General features: G+C 43.6%; 1 protein-coding gene across 1 annotated transcript in view; it reads right to left on the reverse strand.

Moving 5' to 3' along the window:
- LOC124252979 (alpha-aminoadipic semialdehyde synthase, mitochondrial-like) overlaps window positions 1-10,628 on the reverse strand; it is a 31,894-nt gene extending 21,266 nt beyond the window's left edge. The window contains 8 exon segments of the mRNA XM_046686692.1: window positions 501-775; window positions 1,093-1,220; window positions 1,779-1,857; window positions 2,933-3,079; window positions 5,699-5,851; window positions 6,302-6,478; window positions 7,514-7,946; window positions 10,541-10,628. Coding sequence (XP_046542648.1) covers window positions 501-775; window positions 1,093-1,220; window positions 1,779-1,857; window positions 2,933-3,079; window positions 5,699-5,851; window positions 6,302-6,478; window positions 7,514-7,756 — 1,202 coding nt within the window. The 5' untranslated portion in view covers window positions 7,757-7,946; window positions 10,541-10,628.
- Window positions 10,629-20,966: the final 10,338 nt, after the last annotated feature.

The following is a 20,966-nucleotide window of genomic DNA, read 5'->3' on the forward strand; positions in this document are numbered from 1 at the left end:
AAGTACAGATAACCAGCTTCAGAGGCGGAGTGGATGTCTTGGAAACTGATGACATCACAATGGTTTACAATGGTAACTGATGACATCACAATGGTCTACAATGGTACGGTAACTGGTGACATCACAATGGTTTACAATGGTAACTGATGACATCACAATGGTTTACAATGGTAACTGATGACATCACAATGGTCTACAATGGTAACTGATGACATCACAATGGTCTACAATGGTAATTGATGACATCACAATGGTCTACAATGGTAACTGATGACATCACAATGGTCTATAATGGTAACTGATGACATCACAATGGTCTAAAATGGTAACTGGTGACATCACAATGGTCTACAATGTTATATCTCGCCAGGCAATAACTCCAGTGAAGGCTGGTGTACTAAAGATCCATGTTGGATAAGTTTAGGTGGTAACTTTAGGTGATATGGGTTGAACAATACCAGTATATCCTCATGATGATATTACACCATAACAATATCTACCTCTCTGTCTCCATGTTCTGTTCAGCATCGTACAAACAGAATGGGGAGTCGATGGTTGTGCACTCCTTCATGAACTCGATGGATCCGCCAGGGTCAGCGGAGATATCACAGAGGGCCACAAGCCGATGGGGGAGCTGAGGACATCCCGCACTGGATGCAATCCACGGAGATTCCTGAGGTCGTAGAAGCACCTTCGCATCTGGGATGGACAGTAGACGAGGAGCATTCGGTGCCCAGTAGATGCCATTGATGATACAGGAGGCATATGGCGCCACCTAGTGGGGACAACAGGGAGTGAGTGTGTTAAGTTTCATGTTTTTTAGCAATGTTCCAGAATTATCATGGCAATGGGTTTCACACAGTGCCATCAACTAACATCATCTTGAATAAATATCTATGTGAAAGGTTATGTAATTCAAAGATTGCTAATAATTTCCAAAGTGTTGTAATTTCCCAGAGCCCAAACAGGTCGCATTCTGTGATATATAGGTAGATGATAAGAATGGAATAGCTGTTTCACACAGTGTATGCTGTAGGATCTGTGAGAGAGATTAATGGTGTCCATGTTGGAGATCAACCAAACTGTTCATACCTTATGGCTGAAAGCTGAAGCGTATCTTTCAGGGTGCTCCTCAAATTCATCCGCATTGAATGGCCCGCCATCCTTCCGGACGTAATGATCATCTCGGCTCACAACACAAGCGTACACCTTGTTGGTGGCTGGAACAAGAGTGAGTAAGTGAATGAGTGAGTGAATTGGTTTTTACGCCGCATTTAGCAATAATCCAGCAATATCACGGCAGGGGGCACCAGAAATGGGCTTCACATATTGTACCCATGTGGGGAATCGAACCCTTGTCTTCAGCGTGACAAGCAGAAGCTTTAACCACTAGGCTACCCCACCGCGCCGAGTGAGTGAGTGAGCATTGTCCAGCAGGAATGTGGCAAGTCCTTATCCATAAAGTTTGTTCAATATTGCAAATGTTATTTATTTACATCAGTGATTGATGATTGTTCTTTACTGACATAAAATTAGAAACTTGTCCAGAGATATAAATGTCCCCTTTTGTCAATTTTCTCTGAGCTGCTGGGATGTTTAGCGTATCAGTGTATAGTGGCTGTTTGTCTATAACCATTATAACCTGTGACTGAAAACACGAGCACACATCCACGTACGCCATCAGGTCACGACGACATCAGCCAAGTCACCAAGTCTGGCGGAGAGACAGACAGCTCTCATGAGGAACATGGGATACTATACTAATCCCCTATACTGACCTCCATGTCTGGCCACCTTGGGAAGGTACTGTGGTTCAATGTATTCGTGCGGGAGCTCCTGAAACACTTCCTGAGCACCCTGAAACAGCATAGACTCTTCCGTAAACATGGAGGCTTGAATCAGTATTGGCTTGCGCCAGTTTCAGCAGTGTCGGTCAGTGTTTCTTGGTAGGTACAAGAGTGAGTGAATATTGTCTTCTGCTGAACTTAACAAAACTCCAGCTTTTTTAAGGCAATCTGTAAATATGTATGAATCTGGTAAAGTCGAAGTGGTCATTGATATTGTGAGTAATGATCCATGACATCAGGGCCCCGCTCCACAAAGCTATCGTTGCGCTACGACATGTCGTAAGTCTATGTTACACTACAGAAGGTATTGTGAGTAATGATCCATGACATCAGGGCCCTGTTCCACAAGCTATCGTAGCGCTATGACATGTCGTAAGTCTATGTTACACTACAGAAGGTATTGAGAGCAATGATCCATGACTTCAGGGCCCTGTTCCCGAAAGCTATTGTAGCGCTACGACTGTCATAAGTCTCTATTACACTACAGATGGTATTGTGAGCAATGATCCATGACTTCAGGGCCCGTTCCCGAAAGCTATTGTAGCGCTACGACTGTCGTAAGTCTAAATTACACTACAGAAGGTATTGTGAGTAATGGTCCATGACTTCAGGGCCCCCATTTCACAAAGCTTTCGTAGCGCTACGACATGTCGTAAGTCTATGTTACACTACAGGAGGTATTGTGAGTAATGATCCATGACATCAGGGCCCCCATTCACAAAGCTATCGTAGCGCTACGACTGTCGTAAGTCTATGTTACACTACAGGAGGTATGACAGTCGTAGCGCTACGATAGCTTTGTCCCCACAGGGAGACCAGTGTGTTTTGCTGGGGACCTGTTCTAACCCTGAATCCCACCAAGTTCCAGCTAAACAATGGCAGTATACACCATTAATCGGTTTTACACATGGTACCTACGTGGACAATGAGACCCAGGCCTTTAGTGTAACAAGTCAACCACAAGGCTGACCCCTATCTCTCAGTACTTGCTGTACTGATACTACTCTTTGGGTTGCCTGTAAACAAACCCTTCGCATTAACAACAGTTAAATTCTCCCTATCTCTATCACCAGATTAATGATTACCTTGGAGACATTTCCTGAACCTGTAAACACGAATGTGAGGGTACCAAGAGACTTGGGCAGCCTGTCCAGAGCGATCTCATAGCCCGCGTCCCGCACAGCCTGGCGGGCCATCTCTGTGTTCCTGTAGTTGTGGCTGGGCCCGATGTGCTACACAGACAAAATACATACAATGTCATTAGAAGATTAGAAGGGTGTTTACATGGTCTTGTTTACAATGTTGATAACAGGAATCCCACCTACCATGAGCGGAGATTCATATCCCAGAGCCAGCATGACAATGTTCACAACAGGAATCCCACCTACCATGAGCGGAGCGTCGTGTCCTAGAGCCAGCATGACAATGTTGACAACAGGAATCCCACCTACCATGAGCGGAGCGTCGTGTCCTAGAGCCAGCATGACAATGTTGACAACAGGAATCCCACCTACCATGAGCGGAGCGTCGTGTCCTAGAGCCAGCATGACAATGTTGACAAAAGGAATCCCACCTACCATGAACGGAGCATTGTGTCCCAGAGCCAGCATGACAATGTTGACAACAGGAATCCCACCTACCATGAGCGGAGCGTCGTGTCCTAAAGCCAGCATGACAATGTTGACAACAGGAATCCCACCTACCATGAGCGGAGCGTCGTGTCCTAAAGCCAGCATGACAATGTTGACAACAGGAATCCCACCTACCATGAACGGAGCATCGTGTCCCAGAGCCAGCATGACAATGTTGACAACAGGAATCCCACCTACCATGAACGGAGCATCGTGTCCCAGAGCCAGCATGACAATGTTGACAACAGGAATCCCACCTACCATGAGCGGAGCGTCGTGTCCAAGAGCCAGCATGACAATGTTGACAACAGGAATCCCACCTACCATGAGGGGAGCGTCGTGTCCCAGAGCCAGCATGACAATGTTCACAACAGGAATCCCACCTACCATGAACGGAGCGTCCTGTCCTAGAGCCAGCATGACAATGTTGACAACAGGAATCCCACCTACCATGAGCGGAGCGTCGTGTCCCAGAGCCAGCATGACAATGTTGACAACAGGAATCCCACCTACCATGAGCGGAGCGTCCTGTCCCAGAGCCAGCATGACAATGTTGACAACAGGAATCCCACCTACCATGAACGGAGCATCGTGTCCCAGAGCCAGCATGACAATGTTGACAACAGGAATCCCACCTACCATGAGCGGAGTGTCGTGTCCAAGAGCCAGCATGACAATGTTGACAACAGGAATCCCACCTACCATGAGGGGAGCGTCGTGTCCCAGAGCCAGCATGACAATGTTCACAACAGGAATCCCACCTACCATGAACGGAGCGTCCTGTCCCAGAGCCAGCATGACAATGTTGACAACAGGAATCCCACCTACCATGAGCGGAGCGTCCTGTCCCAGAGCCAGCATGACAATGTTGACAACAGGAATCCCACCTACCATGAGCGGAGCATCGTGTCCCAGAGCCAGCATGACAATGTTCACAACAGGAATCCCACCTACCATGAGCGGAGCTGTCAGGTCCTAGAGCCAGCATGACAATGTTGACAACAGGAATCCCACCTACCATGAGCGGAGCCGCCCTGTCCTAGAGCCAGCATGACAATGTTGACAACAGGAACCCCACCTTCCATGAGCGAGCCGCCGTGTCCTAGAGCCAGCATGACAATGTTGACAACAGGAATCCCACCTACCATGAGCGGAGCGTCCTGTCCTAGAGCCAGCATGACAATGTTGACAACAGGAATCCCACCTACCATGAGCGGAGCGTCGTGTCCTAGAGCCAGCATGACAATGTTGACAACAGGAATCCCACCTACCATGAGCGAGAGCCGTCAGGTCCTAGAGCCAGCATGACAATGTTGACAACAGGAATCCCACCTACCATGAACGGAGCGTCGTGTCCTAGAGCCAGCATGAAAATGTTCACAACAGGAATCCCACCTACCATGAACGGAGCATCGTGTCCTAGAGCCAGCATGACAATGTTGACAACAGGAACCCCACCTACCATGAACGGAGCGTCGTGTCCCAGAGCCAGCATGACAATGTTGACAACAGGAACCCCACCTACCATGAACGGAGCGTCGTGTCCTAGAGCCAGCATGACAATGTTGACAACAGGAATCCCACCTACCATGAGCGGAGCGTCCTGTCCTAGAGCCAGCATGACAATGTTGACAACAGGAACCCCACCTACCATGAGCGGAGCATCGTGTCCTAGAGCCAGCATGACAATGTTGACAACAGGAATCCCACCTACCATGAGCGGAGCGTCGTGTCCTAGAGCCAGCATGACAATGTTGACAACAGGAATCCCACCTACCATGAGCGGAGCGTCGTGTGTCCTAGAGCCAGCATGACAATGTTGACAACAGGAATCCCACCTACCATGAACGGAGCGTCGTGTCCTAGAGCCAGCATGACAATGTTCACAACAGGAATCCCACCTACCATGAGCGGAGCGTCGTGTCCTAGAGCCAGCATGACAATGTTGACAACAGGAATCCCACCTACCATGAACGGAGCGTCGTGTCCTAGAGCCAGCATGACAATGTTGACAACAGGAACCCCACCTACCATGAACGGAGCGTCGTGTCCTAGAGCCAGCATGACAATGTTGACAACAGGAACCCCACCTACCATGAACGGAGCGTCGTGTCCTAGAGCCAGCATGACAATGTTGACAACAGGAACCCCACCTACCATGAACGGAGCGTCGTGTCCTAGAGCCAGCATGACAATGTTGACAACAGGAATCCCACCTACCATGAACGGAGTGTGATGTCCCAGAGCAAGTAGCCGTAGTCCCATCCCGTGCAGCACGTTGATCATGCCTGACACGCCTGCATACTTCCCAAACGCCACCACACGTTGACCATTCTCATCCACCATCTTCTCGTAGTCGATCAGGCGAATATTCTGTAACCACAGTTCACAGAGGCTCATTACCTGTGAAGCCATCACAGTATTACCATCTCGGATACAAACCTATCCATATCCAGAAATATAAGGGTAACAACTTTGCAAAAATCATTAGGGGTGAAACTGTAGTATACCGTGGTATTAGTAGAACCATGGTATTTTGCCTTCATTAACCTTTTTTAACCTTTTCTAAAATGTCTAGAAATGGAAACATTTCGTCAAAATCTATGCATTTCTTTGCTATACGGACGCAATTCTCCTGGATGTAAGTTCTCATGTGCTGAACGGTAACGGACCGAACCGAAGGTCTTGTACTGCAATACGTACCATACCGTGGTAAGAGCATACTGTTTCACCCCTATAAATCATGTGATCCTCCTTCTCCAGCACTACGCCCTGCATGATGATACCTATTCCATCAATCTGTCATGTGTCATGTGTACCTACCTTCTCTAGAATGGCGTCAAGCAGTGACATGTTGGCCTCCTGAGCTTTGATGGTGTGGGAGAAGAAGGCGTATGTCTTCTCAGGCATGAGGAGGTCAATGGGAACCTGCTTCACGCCGATCACCAGGGATGCTTCACTCAGGTCTTCTTGGATGACGGCACCCCTGTTAGCATACTCCTGCGATGTATCAAACAACACCATATCAACCATTGTACATACACTAACTCTAAACTGACGGGAGAACATATTGGGTTGATCATACAGGCTGTAACAAGGATCTCTGCAGTCTGAAGATATGGGTGGCCCAGGTGTCTCATGCACTGTGTTGTGCCGTGCAGAGTTGCGGTTCTTGGGCACACCAACACCATGACCATAGGTTCACCCTGATTACGTTCCAAGGTATGTCAGCACCAAAGCTCGTGGGCTCCATCTAAGTGGTCATGGTCTGAGACTTGCATCATATCGCTGGAGTCAGATTTGAATGTTTATCATCAATATATGAGCGGCAAATCGTGAATCAAGCTGTCAAAATCAAAGTTGAGTGATAATGTAACAAATTATTGACATTGTAAATACCAATTTATTTCCAGACTGTCCATCAAAGCTATGTAATTCCAAAACCAATACATAAGCAATCCTAATCCAGCTTCCACTGACAACTTGAGCTCAGAGCAAGCACCTGTTTTTTTAGAACTACAGATTACATTTTTCATGATCTCAAGCATTAAGTACATTATGAGCTGGGATTCATCTTGGAGTCAGCAATCTTAATCCAAGGCCACCTTGAACGTTAGTCAAGTAATATACAGCTGATGCAGGTCTTGGATGTTTACCCCAGTGAATCCGACAAACACTGCCACAGGGTTCTGGAGCCTGCTGTTCACATCAAACACACCATGGTATGTGATGACCCACTGCATGTACTGACACATCTGTAACGTGGCATCACTGAGTTGTCATGGAATTGGAAAATCGGGTTCAAATCCAAGATCCTTCCTTGTATTTCAGTGAGTGATATATATCATTCACCAGGATGTCACATGACTTCCTTACCTGGGGGCGGTGGGGTAGCCTAGTGGTCACGCTGAAGACCGGGTTCTATTCCCCACATGGGTACAATGTGTGAAACCCATTTCTGGTGTCCCCCGCCGTGATGTTGCTGGAATATTGCTAAAAGCGGCGTTAAACCAAAGTCACTCACTTGCTCCTTACCTGCATGCTGTATGCTCTTCTGTTGGACGGCTGGACAATGACCTTGAACCCATCTTTGACAAGTTTGGCCACATGACTAGGTGACAGCGGAGCTCTTCTCTCCCAAACATTAATAGTCTCACGTCGAATGGCTACAACTTTCAGTTCATCTCCGATGTGTCTCCTACTGGAGTACACAGCACCACCCACACGCTTGAACATGTGGCGACATGCCAGTTGGCTGTAGCACACATGGTGCAGCATGGTCAGTCCCGCTCTTAGATATCACGTGACTGATCTCCGAAAGTTTGTGTGAAGCTGTCTTGTTGCAAGCTGTGTCTCCCCTTCAGGATGAGCGAGATACTCCAAGTCCAGTCCAAAGAGGGTTTTTTTTTAACTCTCACTGACTGTAAATCTGCTTATTCAAAATATTGGACTCAAAACTGCTTGCGTTCTGAAAATAAGATATTACATATTTTCAGTTTGATGGGATGAACTCTATTACTTTCAATTATGTGATACATACTATTGTTCAAGTTATACTAAAATTAATCACTAATAGACATCTTACGAGAACAAGCATAAAATTCTCTCAGATGCTTAACATCAGCCATTTTGTAGCTATATGACTGTGGCATGTGACAACCAATTGTGTACCATGCTGATGCTGCGTGCAATGATCCACTGATATATTTACATGCTATCAACCAGGTCACCAATCTCAACATCTGGGGCTTCACACATTACACCCATGTCGGGAATTAAACCCGTTTCCTCAGCGTTACGAGCGAACGCTTTAACCACTAGGCTACCCCAAAGCCCCAACACCCAAAGACTAGTTGGGACCCCCATTGGACAGTGTGCAAAATTTATGCTGGTCCTGTGGTCCTTGGCAAGCAAAAATTAATCAGGACCACTAAATGATAAGTTTGCAGTGGTATTGCAGTGAATTTTGTGTTGATATAGTTAATCTACAAATGTTATTTTGGACCAGTGAAGTACAGACAGGACCACTCACTGGTCCTGTAGTCTAGTGGGAAATTTTGAAAGGTTTCTTTCCCTGATTGAAGATCATACATATGAGCTTTCTTATCAGTCAGTTCATGTCAAGCTTTTAACTGGACAAAGTGTTAAGATCTGCATAACTGATTTCTGTGCCTAAAAAGAAACAAACCGGCACCAACAGAAAATAAGTAGTGTTATGAATATACATACTCTCTGTTTCTCAATGCTACAACATCTACACACAACAGGACCCGTTGAGATTGGTCTTCAGTAACCCTGGCTTGTCACAGGACGCGACTAATGTGATTATGTCATCATATCCCAGTTGCCTAAATCAATGCTCATGACGTCAATCACTGAATTGTCTGGTCCAGACTCACTTACTTACAGATTTATTTATAAATGAATTAGTGTTGAACTATTCACTGCTCTGTTGTGCTACAACCCTTGTTTCCTACTTGAACAAAGCTTCAAATGATAGCACCAGACTAAACCTTTCAGTGCATGAACAATTATGTCGCTATAAATGAATTTGTGAAGAAGCCTTGAACTATGTGTGCGGATATGATGAAGTGCATGAGAAATTTATTGTTTGAATGGTTGAACTTATACAAAGCAGTTAGATGGGTAATAGAGGTTGACTGTGTATGAATGGACTTGTAGCTTGGCATTAATATTACCATATTTTTCTCATTACTTAACACAGCTATCATAATGTGCTTCTGTATTGAGAACAAGTGAATCATACTGTATCATCTAAAATATCTTCTTCCTCAATGGGGGCGGTGGGGTAGTCTAGTGGTTAAAGCGTTGACTCGTCACGCCGAAGACCCGGGTTCGAATCCCCACATGGGTACAATGAGTGAAGCCCATATCTGGTGTCCCCCGCCGTGATATTGCTGGAATATTGCTAAAAGCGGCGTAAAACCAAACTCAGTCAGTCAGTCTTCCTCAATGAATATAGTATCTATAACAATCATGGATACTGACTTTATATAACAAATATAGTGGCGGCGGGGTAGCCTAATGGTTAAAGCGTTCGCTCATCACGCTGAAGACCCGGGTTCAATTCTCCACATGGGTACAATATGTGAAGCCCATTTCTGGTATCCCCCGCCGTGATATTCCTGGAATATTGGTAAAAGCGGCGTAAAACCATACTGAGGTGAGGAGGCATATAACAAATATGAATTCTTTAGGTTTTGATATATCATAAATGAATCATTACGAAAATATATCACCATCAATATTATGTAACTGTATGACTAACCGTTCAGTATAAAGATAAAAATCTAAATAATGATTATACTGGACTTGGATGATATGCCAAAGAAACCTAGACTTTACTGACCAGAAAACCCAGGTCTGTTTTGACAAATAATCTTCATTTGGCCGACCAAGTTGAAAATTTGGAAAGGTTGTGAAAAAAGAATCTATAATTCAAATAATGGAATTATCTGATTCTATCAAAATTGTATGTCATCATAGACAAAGCTAGCCTTAGTCTATGTTCAAGTGACCCAGTCACTATAATATATAATATTCATTTGCAACGCAGGAATTAAATCACTATAGATAAATACTCAAAGTAATCTGTACTAAATGAACACATCATTTGTCTGCCATGTGAAAACTACGTTAGAGCATGAAGCACATCACGTGATTCATGACAGTACTTTTCTGCACTTAGGAAAGGCCGGGGGTGGGGGGAGAGAAGGGGGTGCGGGAGAGAAGGGGGCAGAGTTGAGAGAGGAGGCGGGGTAATGAAAGACTGATAATCAGCTGACGACAGATGGTGTAGGTAGATAAATCGTTGTCACAGGGGGACAATGTGTTTTATTCTTGCTGACATCAATTCATCATTTCGCAAAGAAACATAAAACATCCATATTTGTTGGAACCACGTATCAAAGTGTCAAGGTCGTTGGAAATATTCGTCTAAGGTTATTTACTGAATAAAAGCCCAGACATTCTTCTATTGTCAACGAAAATGCAACACGTAACAGTAAAACTGTTCCATACACTATATGTCATACTATTTACCTGCAACTACAAACCATACCTGTCAAATGGCAGAAAACATGAGACGACGTAAGTCGGTCAAAGTGGCAAACAAACTTCCACGAGGCAACATGAGTTTGTTTGTGTCGTGTCACGTGACCATGTCTCTCGGCCAATCAAGTGGCTTGAAACGACACACACCTCTTCGCTGAGGCGCGGTTATTTTCCGAGCCGTCAAACTGACCAAAAGCAGATAACCCTCATTTCAACAATATCATTCATCATTTTCGCATGGATAAATCTCAGTAAATAACAGAAAGCTTACAGCATCATTCATACTGTTTAGATACACAGACACATGGTAAGGAAACTCTGAGCTCGACTTATCTGAAAATGTACGTAGGTGCATGTTTACTAATATAAAAATATAAAAAATATATCTATCTATAAAAATTGCAATAAAACAGTCGAATTGAAATTTACATGAATACTTCTTCTTTCAACGTAACATATGTTATATTTGGGATTACACTTTCTTTGTAAAGTACAGGTTCTAGTACTTTTGTTGGGTTGATTCCCATCCGGGATTCGAACCCAAACCTCAACCCAACAAATGTACTAGAATCAGTACTTTACAAAGAAAGTGTAATCCCAAATATAACATATGTTACATTTGACCACTTTCTAAATGACATTGTGCATGTGTATTTCATACTTCTTTCAAATATTGATATTAATAGTTACAAGAAAGGGTGTGTGGGATGGGGGGTTGGGGTGAGAGTGGCTTTGTGTAAAATACAACAGTAGATTACTGAATGATCACATCAAACTTGGAACAATTGTATTTTCACTGTGGCTAGCAGAACACATTCACGTGTCTTTCACGGTCATGTGACTGGGCAGTACCACGTACCGTGACAACACACAGGAGGCACACGAGGCGCCACTTACACACAGCAATGGACGTCGTCTTGTGTTTCAGGATGCCAACACAAAGTCACACAAGTGGTATTGCTACAGAGTACCTCTAACAGAACTTACCCACTTTATCATGACCAGCGCTCAGTCCAGAATTGTCATCGAACATGTCTGGGGTATCCTTGGACCGACCACTCTCAACGAACTTGACCCTGTCCTGCATGAGGAATGGGATGCATTGGACAAGTGGAAATTTGGCAGTCGATTAGGAGTATATGCTGCGTGGAATCCGGGAATCGTGAGAACAGAGGCGGATTTAATATTGTCACCAACTGTAATATTTATTAGTTTCACGTTCCATGGTAAATGGCGTGGACGGACAGAAGGTCGTTTTGGGGCAATCATCTGACAAAGGTTGTGTTATTACTTTGTACAGTAATCGTTACTGATTCGTAACCTAATTACTTTTGTAATACAAGCGGTAATTGTATAACATGACTGTGTTACTTGTTGAATTCACACTCAATAATTTTTCGCTAATTAATTTATGAGTTAATTTGTCATTTCAGGTTTGGAAGCCCACATTACACATTATTTGTCACGATGTCAGTAATCCGGAAAACATCACTCTATAATGTCACAGATCATGGTGTTTATGGCAGACATGTTGGTGAAAGTGAAGCTGTGTTTCCTAAATACTCCAATATATAGCCGCACTCAGCATTATTCCAGCTATATGGCGGCGCTCTGTAATTCATCGAATCTGGACCAGACAATCGAGTGTGATCAACAGCGCGAGTACCCATCTAATCATATGGGATACGATAACATGTGTAAAGCAAGTCAGCGAGCCTGACCACCCGATCCCGTTAGTTGCCTCTTCCGACAACCATGGGTTGCTGAAGACCAATTCTGAATCTTCATGCAAAGATCAGTCCATAAATGAACTGCTGTAATATACAGATCTCTAAATACACTGTGAATACCTAGTACAGGATAGATAGCATCCCAAAGTACACAAGCTCTCCATATATACATGTATATACTTAATTTACGGAGGTAAGTCGATGCATACTTTATGTTTCTGATTCCTCGGTTTTCATTATGATGCACAGGTATGCATTTTATTAGGTAAGTTAGGTAACTGTATTTGTTTATTGATAATGCACACACCAATCAAATCAATTTGTAACCAGTTAGATTTGTTGTGGCAAGTGATGGAGTTGTTTCACCCCATTTCTTGGCCAAGTGCACTTTTAAGCCATGGAAGTCGGAAACAGAAAAAACACCTGGAAACAACCCCAGTTGCAACGGTAAACGTGTTTACTTTATTTTCCACATTTTCAACTTCGCTTATTCTTCTAACAAAATAAACGCCGAGATTACAAGATGGATTACTTTCATGTGAAATATTTGGGCTACATTAACGGAATTTCAACCCAATCCGTTTTCACTGGCCACATTTCTTCTGTAATGATTCAGAAGTCGACTCACCCTCAGTAGCTATGCCTCTGTCTTATGTTCCTTGCCATGATTCACGTTATCCTAACGGTGTTCCTTGCTATGATTCACGTTATCCTAACGGCGTTCCTTGCTATGATTCACGTTATCCTCACGGTGTTCCTTGCATGCTATGATTCACGTTATCCTAACCGTGTTCCTTGCTATGATTCACGTTATCCTAACGGTGTTCCTTGCTATGATTCACGTTATCCTAACGGTGTTCCTTGCTATGATTCACGTTATCCTAACGGTGTTCCTTGCATGCTATGATTCACGTTATCCTCACGGTGTTCCTTGCTATGATTCACGTTATCCTCACGGTGGTCCTTGCTATGATTCACGTTATCCTCACGGTGTTCCTTGCTATGATTCACGTTATCCTCACGGTGTTCCTTGCTATGATTCACGTTATCCTCACGGTGTTCCTTGCTATGATTCACGTTATCCTAACGGTGTTCCTTGCTATGATTCACGTTTTCCTCACGGTGTTCCTTGCTATGATTCACGTTATCCTAACGGTGTTCCTTGCTATGATTCACGTTATCCTCACGGTGGTCCTTGCTATGACTCACCTTATTCTAACGGTGTTCCTTGCTATGATTCACGTTATCCTCACGGTGGTCCTTGCTATGATTCACGTTATTCTCACGGTGTTCCTTGCTATGATTCACGTTATCCTGACGGTGTTCCTTGCTATGATTCACGTTATCCTAACGGTGTTCCTTGCTACGATTCACGTTATCCCAACAGTGGCCCCACCCGCACTTTACTGACAGAATCACCAAGGAATTATTTAATACCCCGATGTTCATGCGCACTCGTGAAATGAAATTCTGACTCCTGAAGTAAATATCTCTAAATTGCACTGTCTGTAAAATATACGACTGTCTGCCATGTGGTGCGCCGTTAATACGATATAATATTACTTTTCACGTATAGAGTTCATTGTTTTAATCAAAAATAGCAGGATGAAAAAAAATACATTGTAATATGGAGAATGCATGAGATAATTATTACAACCCACATTTGCACGGTTTTATAAGTAAGGTGAATATATAATGTAATTCCCCTTTGGAAGCTCGGTCATTCACACAGTTTAGCCTTCTCTCTATGAAGCGAACACGCAGCAGTCATTCCCCAGTGTATGATTGGAATACAATACTATTGACATGGAGACAATCATGCACGCGCCACGTATATATTTGTGGAATATTCGCAACTACTAATCTGTTATACACATCTATCATCAATGTTCCTGTCAAACTAAATGGTATGATTCTGTCGAGATAACGTCACTGAAGTTCCCAGTAACAATTTTATCGTCAGTTTAATCAGTAAATGCGATTATCTGTGAATTCTAGAATACCTGGCATACTCGCATGATTTGACCGACGTGGAATATATAAATAGTCGTAAAGTCAGATAATTGCAGCGTACCTTGGATCTGTTAGCTTAAGAGATATTGCATGTGATGGTTACGGATTATGTCCGATGCTGATGGTTGGCCCTTGGCAGGTTTAAGATTGTGGAACGTGGCCAGTTGGTTTGCACTATTTCCGATTTCCAAGAACACATAACGTGAACAAATATTTGTAAAACTTGGTCCGTTTTCGCCATGTTAATAATAGTAACCCAATAGAGTGGTGCTATGAACTCTTGTGCGCTCAAATTGCTCTTAATATTATGTGGTTTGTTTACAACAAATGTATTCCAATATGATCACTAGACGAGGAAGGTCTGTTCAGAATGACCTCAGTTAGCAGGGGAGTCAATACATGTACATCACACACAACGTCAAAATGGCTGACACGATCGACGTGACGGGACACATTTCTAAAGTTGTTGATTAACCTGTGGGGATTACAAGTGCTAGTCATCACTGATTAATTAGGCGTCACAAAACGATAAGTATAAACGTAAAAGTAGGGTATAATTCGATATTTTAAGTCACTGATGTCATGCGAACTGCTTTATACCTGAATAGTTCAAGATTTAATTTTTGTGTACTTGCACTGAACATATGTATACTAGGCGTCATTGATAAAGGGTCAACTGATATATAGCACATGTAAAGAAAAGTTTCTCAGAAATAATAGAACTAAGAGTGTCATCATAATGTGTTGACAAACGTGACACGTCGTGACATACAGACAAAAAGTTCAAAAAGCATTAGCAAACATCAGTTGTATCACATGACCCCCCAAACGAAAATGACAAACATGAAGCTCTCGGTCATTCAATATCTTGTGTACCCTCCTCGTGCGTCCAAGACACAGGTGCACCTTGTTCTCATGCTCCTTATCAAGTTCATAAAGAAAGTTTGCGGAATCGCATTCCATTCCTCTACTAGAGCTCTGGAGTCCTGGGAGATCCACTTGGCTAACCGATCTTAGCCCCACGCCAAACGTAACCCCCAAAATCCCAAGCTTAGAGCGACGTTACGATCAGCATACCGTTCCACTAACCGATCTTACCCAAGTCAATCGTAAAGTTAAGATCCAAAGTCTAAGTTGCTCATAACAAACTTAGGGTCGCTGTTTTCAATCGTAGAGAAAACAAAATGGCGGCTTTCATTATTCTATGTGAAGAACATAGAAATAGAGAAGAGAGCCAACGCTTTTACCACAAGGCTACCACACCGCTCCACTGACGTAAGAAGCAATCACCATATATAGCTAGAAATAAATAGCGGTGTGTAAAACATTTCATGAAAGCGTTCATGTGAAACAAAAACAAGTTATAATAATGGAATATAATATGTTTTTTGTAAATTTATGAGCATGTGATAAACTTGATCATGTGCAATCGGTTCATTTAGACATATTTATTTGGGTTTAATTCAGTATAAATAATTGAAATAGTGTGAATATGTATCTGATGACAGATAACCTTGAAACAGTACGTAACGTGAGCATCATTCAATTGGTGTTGCATAAAAATTGTGTTTGCCTAGTTCAGCCCGTCTTTTCCCAAATAATATATCCCTGCCTCTGATCGACAGCATCATACGTAGATGAGGCCAGTCTGAATATTTGTGTGTGTGATGATGGTGTGCGTGCGTGCGTGCGTGCGTGCGTGCGTGCGTTCTAGCTCTACATAAGAATTATTATGAACAACGACCCACACCGTGCCGGTATGATGACATGCGATGAAACATGTCTCCGCGCCTGCGCTAGGGACCAATTGTAACCCAAAGACAAGAGACTAAGATCTTGTCTATTATAAGATGGTTGGTTGTTTAACACCGCACAAAGTATGATTCCAGCTGTATGGCGGCGGTCTGTAAATGATAGAGTCTGGACCAGACAATCCAGTGATCAATAGGAATGAGGATAAGATGACATGTGTCAACCAAGTCAGCGAGCTTGACCACCCGATCCCATTAGTCGCCTCTTACGACAAGCATGGGTTACTGAAGACCAATTCAAATCCGGTTCTTCACGGGACCCTATTAGAAGACGCCATTGTGTATTGCCAGTATCCCCGCCTTCACTGCACGGGAAAATCGCTGTGTAATCCCCATCTCAACTCTCCATATTGTGCATGGCACTGAATGTGACACACTCACACACTCACTATACTTTAGGTTTTACTAAACATTTTATTGTAGTGTCGTCTATTTTGTTGCAGCAATATTCCATAAATATCAAGGAGAAACCATCAAGTGATTCATATCATAAACATCGATCTACACAATATGGATACAATGACACGCGTCAACCATGCATCTCTTATGACAACCATCCATATACAACCGCCTCCGTGGTGTACTGGTTAGAGCGTCCGCACGGAGAGCGGAAGGTCGCGGGTTCGATCCCCGACCGCGTCATACCAAAAGACATTAAAATATGGTACTTGTTGGTACCTGTCTGGCGCTAGGCATTAATGGGTACAACAAGGAGTGGTCGGCTCGGAGTCAGTATAATGTGTCTGAGTGGGGTATTCATGCTTCACTGCGGCATGGTATCTCAGTGGGCTAGCACTATAAAACCAGCTTCAGTCTGGGTTAGTACAAGCAGCCGCACATACACATACACACGCATGCACGTCGTCATATGAGCGAAACATTCTCAAGCACGTCGATAAACCCAATTTCACCTCACCTCACCATCCATATACAATGCAACAAAATATCAATAAATTTTAATCATTGTTCAAAGGCAAATAGTATACATACCACGGGTCATTTTCTCCTAAATTTCATATAGAAAAGAGGGACTGCGTCCAGTCCAATACAAGCCTGCAAAAACCTCAACACTGACGTTTTGCTGTACACTCACGCGGCAAGTGCTTATAGTTTGACGTATTTACGATCAGATATGTATCACAGTTTCACATTTGCATTACATTGTATATATTCGAACTAACAATTGGCACAATGAAATAGAACTCAGTAACTGAAAGATGTGATCTGCTGCATGCCATGGAACGTCGAACATAATTAGATGGGCCATTGGAAACGAATCAGCATAATTATACAACTGTTTCTAGCTATAAAGGTGCATTCTTCATGTCCCATACCAACATTAAACATAGCAAATGTAAAATACAAATTGGATGAATGGCGATGAACACTACAAACACAGCGATACTGAAATCAATACATCATAGATAACAGCTACGGATAACTTAACCGTCACACAATCCCTGGTGTTCATGTCAGAGGCATCAAAATATGGCTAGTCGTTTAAACACGTATATGAAGAAAGTACTGATATCATCAACTTACAGATATCTTGAATTGAGCTGAAGATATCCTGAAATTAAGGAAACACATCTTGAATATAAAATATAATCCATAATATACTCTCCAAAAAAAAGAAACGCATATGGGAATTTCAACTGTATTTTTATGTATATTTTGGAAAATCTTGTAGGCTTTATGAGTCAACAAAAAGCCAAATTGCACACTGGGAATATGCAGACTTATCCGTCTTTGGCACCAACTCGAGGAAAGTCAGTTTGAGTGTCACATGGAGACGTGTGGTGGCGCTGAAGTGAATACCTCGTGTGACCACTGTGGGCATCCAGAACTGCACGGTATCGCCTCGGCATCGAACGAATAAGTCTCAGAATCTCATGTTGCCCAATCGCAGGCCACTCTGCCTGTAGTGCCTGTGCGAGTTGCTGAAGTGTCTGGGGCTGAGGGTTACGGCGTCGCACCCGTCTGTCCAGGGCATCCCACAGATGTTCGATCGGGTTTAAGTCCGGTGATCTTGAGGGCCAGGGGAGCACATTGATGTTGTGGTTCTCGTGGACGTCTCTAGTCTGACGTGCTGTGTGGGGCCTGGCATTGTCCTGTTGAAACAATTCCCTCTGGCGATCAATGATTGGAAGGAGGTGTGGGCGTTGGATTTCGTCACAGTACCGTTGAGCTGTCAGGTTGCCCTGGATCATGACCAAATCATTTTCCCTACCAGATTCTACGCCAATTCGGTAGGTTCCAGGCCTGAACTCGATGTCGACGATGTTGTTGAAGCACAGGGCCAAAATAAGGTCTTCTGGCACGTAAACCAGCCTCTCTCAACCTGTTCCTGACGGTCTGTGCAGAAAGGCATTTGTCGAGCGGTACTGGTCGCCGTAGCTGTTCGATGACGCAGGTGATGTACCTGGTTGTAGCGATCCTTCGCCACAGTGGTCGCTCGAGGTCGCCCACTACGAGGGGCATCTGCTACCGCATTCTGCCTGCGATATCTCTCCCAGAGCCGTGAAATTGTGCTTTGGTGAACAATCATGCGTCGGGCAACTGCACGTTGAAACTGGCCAGCTTCAAGCAAAGCAATGGCGATATGACGGTTGGCTTCACTTAGACGTGGCATTTTGCGTTCGTCAACAATATTCCAAATACAGTGAATAATCGACAGACAGCGATCAACCTTTTATACCCATCATTGAGACTATCCGATCCCCAACTTACACGTGCATTGCATGGGAATTGTGTATTCTGTGACACTACACGCCGAAATTGAAAACCATGCTGTTAAATACGAGTATTTTACTGATGGTGCGTTTTGTTGTGATGTTTCAAAACATAAACACCATCGGACTCATAAACAGAGCAAAACCTTTTGTAAAATGAATCACGTTTTAATTCATTGCTACATGAAATTGCTATTTTCATTATGCGTTCCTTTTTTGGGAGAGTATATATTGTCTTACGAAATGAGTGAGTGAGTTTAGTTTAACGCCGCTTTTAGCAATATTCCAGCAATATCACGGCGGGGGACACCAGAAATGGGCTTCGCACATTGAACCCATGTGGGGAATCGAACCCGGGTCTTCGGCGTGACGAGAGAACACTTTAACCACTAGGCTACCTGGTTCCCGACTCAATGTGCGCTACATCAACCCCGCCAATTTCACATATCCGTTACCGTTTGCCGCCATTTTGGAACCGTAGGACTCGAATAATTCGTTTGCCGTTCTTTAATGTTACTTATATTACAAATATCAACAAATGATATAAAGATATCATCAAATATATTAATGCTATGTTTGATTTGATTTTAAAAAGCTGTAATGGTCACAACTGAAGGTACATGTACCTTGAATTAATATTAAACATATTTTTAATTGAAATAAAAATATCGTAAACGAATTAGTGATAACTATATAATGCGTTTCTGGACGTGTATAACAAATACTCATGCCAATAATGGTTGTCACCCCCCTCTCCCACCCCACCCCCCCCCCACACACCACACCCCTCTCCAATTAAAACAATTGAAGGGGGTGACAACCATTATTGGCATAAGTATATTTCAAGATATTTTAAACTGGACTTAAGATATCCTGAGTTAATTTCTAATATGATTATGTACAATATTTTGTTTCTGGTAATTGCTTTATTCATATCTTAAACACATTTAGAGGGATCACGAAATAGAACTACTGGAAGATGACACATCTAAAGAAGAAAATGAAAATTCTAAATCCTCCTGAGAAAGAGATACGGAGAGGTCCGGAAGAGCAGTTTGAAATGGGAATCGTCTTAAACATTTTGTTCAAGAAAATCCGCAATCTCCACCATGTCGTAACTGGCGTTTGGGCTTCAGTAAACCCTACCCCAGTTACCTATTAATTATGGTCGTTCCACATTGCTCGGGGAGATGGTAGCTCTGGCGCACCACTCGCTTGGTCCGTTGCCGGATGCTAAGTCAAGGAGTGAGGGGTCGGACGACCGTGACTCCCAACTAGCCACCTAACATTCATGTACTGGCACGCATACATTCATAGATAAACGCAACACCAAGTTTATTCTCACATAGTTTTTACTCTGTCTCAGTCCATCTCTAACTACAACTTCATCAACAGACAGGATAGGCTCGTACCACACAGGCAACTGAGTGACGTGGACTGGCTTCGGTCACTTAAAAGCGCGCACCCCTCGCTCAGTGCCAAACCTATCTTTTTATATGGTTCGAGCCTGGCCTGATCCTGATCACATGTTCGGTAACTCTCGGTACAGTTCGGTAACTCTCCCAATTTTTATTTATCTGTTATTGGGTTCTGTCTCAAGCGACGTATATATATACTGAGTCGAAAAAGAAACTTCACATTCTTTCTTCAGGGCACTATAAAAGAACAAGAGATGGTAAGATGGTTAAATTGTTATTATTTCATTGCTGAGATCTTTGTGGTGTACTCGATACACTGACAGTGCCATAATCAGTTCCATTAGGCTACACCGCCGTTCCAAAACATGGGTATACAGAATGTCAAGTCACAATATTGACGTCGAGAATGGAGATTGGCAGCCCGCAACCGATTTCGAATGGTCTGTGAGGACAGTCGACCTCTAAACATCTCAGCCCTGGTTCGTGTAGCCGGCAGAAATCTGTCACGTAGGTGACGTAGGACGATTTGACGGTCTTCTGCTCGTGACGTCACACGTGGACGACCCGAACTTGGGCGATCAGAAGCGGTGCCAGTTTGTTGTAGACGACCTCGCAAGTCATACACAGTACGACGGCTGCATCCCATTGCTCTTGCGACGTCAATATCTGATCTTCCCGCTTGCAACATGCCAACGGCACGTTCACGTTGC

This window comes from Haliotis rubra, unplaced genomic scaffold (genome assembly GCF_003918875.1).
Source record: "Haliotis rubra isolate DU_JTF1 unplaced genomic scaffold, ASM391887v1 Scf53, whole genome shotgun sequence".
NCBI classification, from domain to species: domain Eukaryota; kingdom Metazoa; phylum Mollusca; class Gastropoda; order Lepetellida; family Haliotidae; genus Haliotis; species Haliotis rubra.